We start from the raw sequence: 8,091 nt of genomic DNA on the forward strand, positions 1-8,091 counted from the left end.
TCAGTCACCACAGCCCAGCCAAGCTGATCATACACAGGCTGTCCTCACACTCCAAAGCTCACCATTGTGCTTTAAGCAGAAATACCACGTCCCAACGCCCTAATCCTTTAGCTCACAGCAGCACAGCCAGCTGTGGGCTAAAAGCCACATTAAATTCACTGGATGAGAAGCATTTGCTGAAATGCTTTCCTGAACAAGGATGAGCGGCTGTGCTTGGGCTTTAGCTACACTTACAAACTCCTGTACATCTTGGCTCTGGTTTTCTTTGCCACATGGCAGCTGGTTACGTCCAAGAATTCCTGGGAGAGTAAGTGACTGTAGAAACTCTGTGCAACATATGCTCCATCTAGTGTTTATTCRTAGTATTTCATTTTAAAGGTTAAAGGTTTGGTTTGCTGTTAACATGTATTTTCATCTTTTCTGTAGTACATTTGTCTGGATATGATCACTATTGAAAACAATAACCATCAGCTTGTTGTTTCAACTGCACTAYTTTGATCTAGCCTTCACTTACATTYTYWGTAATGATTATATACTGTTTTGCATGTAGAAATTAAATCTCAGAGCAAAATGAAAGGAAGTGTTTGTTTTTTTAAAAGAGCAGCAAGCATTTCCCCAGGTGCTTTGCTAACACAACGTGGAAATGGGAAACTTCCAGCAGGAGCAAAACCTAAAACCTACAGGACATACAGAGGAAAGCTTCTCCCCATAAAGGATACTTTCCTGACATAYGGGAGCACAGTGCTGAGCCCCTTTCCCACAGACCAAGGTGCTTTTTTGTCCTCGATGTGGAGCCAGGCTGCTGGGGAAGGACAGGAAAATGCTGCTGCCTCCTCAGGCTGCCCTCATCACACCAGGGCACAGCAGCATCCCAGCAAGCAGCTTGGCAAAGCTCTGCAGCATGAATGACCTGCAAATGGACAGGGGCTTTTCCAGTGCCCAGGCTGGGTGCAAGGCATGTTTGCATGATAGAAAAACAGGGACAGTGGCAACAGCTATCAGGCCTGGCAGTTGCCATGTGTATTTGAAAAGGCCAGGATTTGCATGCCAGATTTGGTTGTGGGGCAAAATACTCCAGACACAGAGTCTCTTTTTTACCACATGTTGTCCCTTATTTTGCACTACTTGGAGTTCCTGGTTCCTAATTTGCTACTCAGCTGATGGTAATGCCCTTAACTGCAAAAACAAAATTTGACAGCAGATGGGACAAGAAGTCCCAAGATTACATTTTGATAAAAACCTCAACCCCATTCTGTTGTATTTGCAGGACTGCTGAGATGGGCTGCCTGGTGACYGGCCAGGATCTGCACTGGGGGAGTCCTTTAGAAAATAGTTGAACATACCAAAGGAAAGGCTTGGGTTGGCTGATCCTACCTGGAGCAGTGGTGGCCCAGCCAGGCCCACTTCTTCTGGGAGGAGGCCGAGAGGATGCCACCCCAGCTAAGAGAAGAGCAGACAAGGAGCTGTGATAGAAACAGCCAGCCTTTGGATCCTACAGTGATGGGGCACAATCATAGGCACAGATTTCAGCTGCAGAAACTGAGCTTCCATTGCTGTGGAAAGCAGCAGGGGCACTGACAATGAGCTTCCTGGGKCAGAAAGAACTCAGGAGATCCCCACATCTCCTGACTGCTCTTTCCCTGTGCCAGAGCTTGCAGCAGAGCTCTCTGAAATTGTGTTGTAGCAGTGACACAAGAGAGAAAGCAGCAAACTGGGAGCAGGACCCCGTGTGGAGAAATAACAGAGGGCACCCCTGAGGTAACATAAAACCACATATGGGAACATTTGCTGTAACAGTACTGCTTGAGTAAAGTCTCCARAAAACCAATACAGGCCTGCAGGATGTCCCCCAGGGCAGCACACAAACCAGGGCCAGTTTGCAGATTTAGGTTCAGTTTGTTGCAGAAAACGAGAGCAGACTGCCCTTATGGGAAATGCACAACACAAAAAAAAAAAAAAACCATCTTCAGCTAACTGTATGTTTTGTGGTGCTTTTCACAGGTGATGGCCATGCTGCTCTTCCCTGTGCAGCTGCTGGCAGTGGCTGTCACCGTTTACCTGGAGCTGGTGAGGTCTGCTCAAGGTGGTGCCTACTATGGGATCAAGCAGCTGCCACCTCAGGTGCCGCAGTACCAACCTCTCGGACAACAAGTACCTCACATGCCACTGGGCAAGGAAGGCATCCCGATGCAGCACCTGGGCAAGGAGGTGCCCCACATGCAATATGGGAAGGAGTACCCCCATCTGCCTCAGTACAGGAAGGAGATCCCKCAGATACCCATGCTTGGCAAGGATATGGCTCCCAAGAAAGAGAAAGGTGGGTCAGCGTGTCCCTGGCCACTCCTGCGTGGTCCCATCTGCTGTGGCAGAGCACTGTTTGCCCAGGGGAAGCTGAACCCTGGAGCAGGCTGCTGCAGGCTGGGCACAGCACCTTTGTGCCAAAGGACTGGCCAGGCTGGTACCTGGCCACAGGTGGACAGAGCAGGTTCACAGGAGCTGTGGGGCAGCTCAGGGTCACCAGCACAACAGCACTGTCACCCTCCGGGCTGCAGCACAGCCTCTCAGCAGCCCTACCTGCAGTGAGCCTYCAGCACACAGGGCTGGCTTCAGGTTTGCTCAGATGCCTGTTCAAGGCCAGGAAAGCTTTGTCATCCCACCTGTCTGCAGAAGACCCTCTGATGGGGGCTTCAAATGATGGCCCAGGGTCATGTCTGGATCTGCTCCCACTCTCACTGCAACAACCAGACATACGAGCTAAGAGGCCCGAGATTTGAATTCACGGGAACATCACCATTTTGTCTGAATTTGTCCAGACCCCATAATTTAGAGGTTTGCAGAYAAAAACATACAATTGCTCTTCTGACTCTGGAGTCCTCTTTCTGTAGGTTATTTATGGGTTTGGAGGCATTCAAAGTGCAGAGGATTAGTGCACAAGTCTGCACGTACAAGCACTTTCCCTATTCAGTAAGGGAAGTTTGGACAGTATTAAGATATTTCAGAAAACAAGAAAAAAGCCCAAAATACCAAGGGTGACCAGGAACACCCAGCATCCAGGAACACCCAGTATCTTAAAATCCTTGCAAAGAGCACCAGGGTCTGCCACTGCAGACAAGCTGGTTCACTTTGCCTTACCGAGGCTTCAGCTAACCACAAGCTCCACTGACTTCAGAGGGAAATGGAAGATTTCAGGGCCTATTTTTGGAGGGTCTGAACAAGCACCATTGGCTGTAGTAAAATCAACCTATCTTGTGAGCAAAAATTTTCTACGTGCATAAAACACAACATATGCAGAGAAGGAGGTTTTGTGCCTCCCGAAGAACAGTTAATTCTCTTGTCCTGAAACCTCATCTCCTGTCCTTCCCCAAATCTCTCACTTCTTCACCCACTTTAGAACTGGAAAGACTTTCCACTTAACACAAAAAGCCTGCAGCTTGAAAAGCAACCAACCCCAGCAGTAGCTTCCCCACCCTGACCTGCAATGATAAGTACACAAAAATATGGGTTTGGACAATAGAAACATTTTGCCCGGGTGTTTAGAAGAGCCTTTACTAGACATGGCTATGCCAAATAGCAATGCAGATCAAGGCTGTAAGTTTCCAGTAATACTTTAATGGGAACCAMAGCCTTGGGGAAATATGGACATACCTATGTATAAACTTCTTACCAATACAATCTTTTTTTTAATTAATCTTGCTTATTTAAGTCCCTCTAGAAAAAGCACTTTTATGCCAKGACTCCTCCCAGAGCACAAGAACACAGAGTTTCCTGCAAAAATTTTTAAAGGTAGATGAATCGATAGCAACATGGAATAAAATGCAGATTTTGGTGTTTAAGATTGTATAGGTGAAAAAAACAAGAGAAATGCCAATGACTTTTATATGTGATGCACAATAATTATTCTGTGGAAACAGAAGCATGTGTGRAAGTTGGGAGCATGCAAAACAGTAGTAACAGCTTCCTCCTTCTCAACACCAACCTGTAACTCACTAGCTGTCTCCATCTCTCTACCAAACCATGAGGCATCATAAAAATTCCATTCAAAGCTGCCTGTTTTTTGAAGGATGTCATTGCAATCACCATTTATCTCTCTCCTTCCCCTTTTTCTTTTCTTCCCAACGCAGAAATTCCCATGCGCAGTCTGAGGGGTGAGCAAGGTCCTCCCGGTGAGCCTGGACCAAGAGGGCCACCAGGACCACCAGGATTACCAGGTCATGGTGTGCCAGGAGCCAAAGGAAAACCAGGCCCGCAAGGATACCCAGGAATTGGAAAGCCGGGTTTGCCAGGGATGCCAGGAAAACCGGGGGTCATGGGGCCCCCGGGGCCAAGAGGGGAGATGGGGCCAAAGGGGGAGATTGGGCCCATGGGGATACCCGGACCGCAAGGACCACCAGGGCCTCACGGGCTTCCCGGCATAGGGAAAGCGGGTGCTCCGGGGCTGCAGGGACAGCCGGGCCCAAAGGGTGAGCCTGGSATGAAGGGGCCACCAGGAATCCCTGGGATCCCAGGGCCAAAAGGGGAGAAAGGCGTCGGGATCCCGGGTTTGCCGGGTCTGAAGGGTCCACCCGGGCTGCCTGGTCCCCCTGGCCCCGTGGGGCTGCCGGGAGTCGGCAAACCGGGCATGGTTGGTTTCCCTGGCCCACAGGGACCCATCGGCAAGCCCGGACCCCCAGGAGAGTTAGGGCTGCAGGGGCCTCCGGGAGCCCCCGGGATCCAAGGCCCTCCTGGCCCGCCTGGCATTGGCAAACCRGGCCAGGACGGCATGCCGGGCCAGCCGGGCTTCCCGGGGGGCAAAGGGGAGCAGGGACAGCCGGGCCTGCCGGGGCCCCCTGGCGTCCCTGGGGTTGGGAAGCCAGGCTTCCCCGGGCCCAAAGGGGAGCGGGGYGTGAGTGGTCTGCCTGGCCCTCTGGGGCCAAAGGGGGAGAAGGGGCACGCGGGACCCCCTGGCATGGGAGGGCCACCAGGGGAGCCAGGCCAGCCGGGACTGCCGGGCATCATGGGCCCCCCGGGGGCCGCCGGTTTTCCAGGACCTAAAGGAGAGGGGGGTGCCGTAGGGCCACCGGGACCAGTCGGCCCCAAGGGAGAACCTGGCCTGCAGGGTTTCCCAGGAAAGCCAGGCTTTCCTGGGGAAGTGGGTGGCCCTGGGCTCCGGGGGTTGCCGGGCCCCACGGGGCCCAAGGGGGAAGCCGGACACAAAGGCTTGCCGGGGCTGCCGGGTGTCCCGGGGCTCGTAGGGCCAAAGGGCGAGCCCGGGCTCCCCGGTGCCCAGGGGCTTCAGGGCCCCTCGGGCATCCCGGGCATCGCAGGTCCCAGCGGTCCCATCGGCCCCCCCGGGCTGCCAGGGGCTAAGGGTGAGCCAGGCATGCCCGGCCCGCCCGGCTTCCCTGGCGTGGGCAAACCCGGTGCTGCCGGGCTGCAGGGTCCCCCGGGAAAGCCCGGGGCGCTCGGTCCYCCTGGCCAGCCGGGTCTCCAAGGGCCACCGGGCCCCCCCGGGCCCCCAGGTCCCCCGGTCATCATCCCMCCCACTCCACCAGCCGTGGGACAGTACCTGCCCGAGGTGGGGCCCATAGACGGCGTGAAGCCTCCCTACGGCTACAAGGGCAAGAAAGGCAAGGCCGGCGGCGTCGTCTACGAGATGCCCGCGTTCACGGCAGAGCTGCTCACCCCCTTCCCCCGCGTCGGGGTGCCCGTGAAGTTCGACAAGCTCCTGTACAACGGCCGGCAGAACTACAACCCCCAGACGGGGATCTTCACCTGCGAGATCCCCGGCGTCTACTACTTCGCCTACCACGTCCACTGTAAAGGCGCCAACGTGTGGGTAGCGCTCTACAAGAACAACGAGCCGCTCATGTACACCTACGACGAGTACAAGAAAGGCTTCCTGGACCAGGCTTCGGGCAGCGCCGTGGTGCCGCTGATGCACGGAGACAAGGTTTACGTTCAGATGCCATCCGAGCAGGCGGCAGGACTCTATGCCGGGCAGTACGTTCATTCGTCTTTTTCAGGGTATTTATTGTATCCCATGTAAAACACAACGAACAGACAYACACAACACCCACAGACAAAAATCAAAACCTTTCTCCTCTGCTTCAAACTTTTATACCACAAAAGATGCATTTTATGACCGTTTTGGACCATCTTGTGCAATGACAAAAAATTAAATATGAAGTTTAATGTTATGCACAGCTAGTTATAAAAAAAGGTGTGGTGAACATATCTAAAGATGTGTATCAGGTTCATAAACAGTTGTTTTGCACCCAAGGGGGACATATTAGCTGTACATTATATATTTCTGCAATGCCATGCTTAATTTCATTCACAGTAATTCAATACTAAAGTTCAAATCAGTGTATGTCACTCACTCCTGTTGCATTGATCATAGTTATGAGATGAAAAACAGTGACTTTGCCAGAGTAGGTCAGTCTCTAATTATATTAAAAAATTTGAGTGGCKTATTTGTCTAGGTGGGGGTTTTCTTGGTTTTTTGACAGCAGGTCTGCCTGACAAGCAAAGGTTCTGTTAGCTGGAAACCTTTATTTTCCTTCCCCCATTTAAAATAATCCTTCAGGTGTAGTTTTTTCCTGAACAATTTATTTATGATGGAAGAGGAATACTAATGGTATAACTATTCCCCTGAGCTCTCTCCAGCAGTCATTGGACCTAAAATGTCACCACTGACTCCAGCAGGCACTGGTTTTACGTCCCAATGCCACCTCACTTGGAAAGATTCCATCTTTATGCACACAGCTCAAGTAGATGAGGTCARTTTTCCCCATTTACTTTGTGCCATGTCATTGAGGCATTTTGGCCTACACATGGCAATACACCAGGGTGGCATAAATTTGCTTGGATTTCTGTGCTTGTACCAAGAACCCAAATTTGTCTTRTCAGAAGAGATGCCTACTGTGCCACTCAGCAAACACTGAATCAGTTTGCTCTTCAATGACTAGGCCAAGCAGAAGTAGCTCTGTTTGCTTAACTGATTTATTGCTTGAGATCAACCAATAACTTTACCAGCAATACTGATCACGCAAATTTATCCGAGAACTTGGTTCTTTCTAAAAGCTGATTTCCAATCCTTATTTATACGTTACCAGTTGTCAAGGCTGAGAACCTGCAGGCCTCAATACTTTTCTGTACTTGAGGACAGCGGCTTCTGTGCACGAAGTCTCTGTCTGCTCATCAATGGTGCTAAATCTCACCTCAACAAGTGTTCTGTTTCCAAAGGGCAGTGGACCTTGCTGTGGTTCCCTGTACAGTGCTGCACATCACACTCTGCTGCTTTAGTTCAAAGAGTTAAGTCCTCATCACTTCTTTGATATCTTTAGCTACCGCTACCGCTTTTGATTCAAAAATGAACTAGATTTTTCATGCAGAACTAAGATTGGATTTAACTGGCATTACCATTATTTAAATGCAGAGTTTAATGCAGTCTAACATTGACTAAGGACTCCAGTGATATAATGTGGTGCTTTATCTCAGAAATTTTACGGAACGGTGGCAGGAATGGATGGACAGTTTACCAGACACTGGTGACTTCAGTATGTTCCCAGAATATATGAGATATGTCAAAAGCAAATAATTTTGTATTTAAAATTTTTGTACTGATTTGAAAAAAAATATCTTATTAAATATCTTTAAAAATAAAACCAAAACCCAATTCTGACTTCATTCAGAACTATCAGAAGGAACATTCAAYCTGCTGAATTCATGTATCAGACTACAAGGACACTCTGAAACCACTGGCAGCGTGACAGAGGGGAAAAAACATTTTAAAAGAGACACTCTCTTCTCTCATTCCCATCACCTGGCAAAAGATTCTCTAAGCCACTGAGGGAACATGTCCCATTTGGTGGGAGGGTACAGCTGGGTCCAGGGGAACACAAAGAAGGAGTGGTTCCCTCAGGCAGCCCGTGGGGACAGGAACTGCTCAGCATCAGCCAGTGTGGAGTGCAGCTGAAGGAGGCAGAGGGACAGCCAAGGATTCAGCCACAGAGGCTGCTGATAAGGGTTTGTGTCACCTCAAAAGGCAGAACTGGCTGCCCAGGATGAGAGATGCTCCCCACATTGCTGGCTCTCTTGATGTGGCTTCCC

General features: G+C 50.5%; 1 protein-coding gene across 1 annotated transcript in view; it reads left to right on the top strand.

The window, feature by feature from the left end:
• The window catches only part of COL8A1 (collagen type VIII alpha 1 chain), an 86,460-nt gene extending 78,696 nt beyond the window's left edge, over positions 1 to 7,764 (top strand). The window contains exons 4-5 of the mRNA XM_057364169.1: positions 2,002 to 2,317; positions 4,122 to 7,764. Coding sequence (XP_057220152.1) covers positions 2,005 to 2,317; positions 4,122 to 6,025 — 2,217 coding nt within the window. The 5' untranslated portion in view covers positions 2,002 to 2,004 and the 3' untranslated portion in view covers positions 6,026 to 7,764. The remainder of the gene's footprint in view (positions 1 to 2,001; positions 2,318 to 4,121) is intronic.
• The last annotated feature ends 327 nt before the right edge of the window (positions 7,765 to 8,091 follow it).

This window comes from Malurus melanocephalus, unplaced genomic scaffold, assembly GCF_030028575.1.
Source record: "Malurus melanocephalus ecotype Western Australia unplaced genomic scaffold, MMel_1.1 scaffold_36, whole genome shotgun sequence".
In the NCBI taxonomy this organism is placed as follows: domain Eukaryota; kingdom Metazoa; phylum Chordata; class Aves; order Passeriformes; family Maluridae; genus Malurus; species Malurus melanocephalus.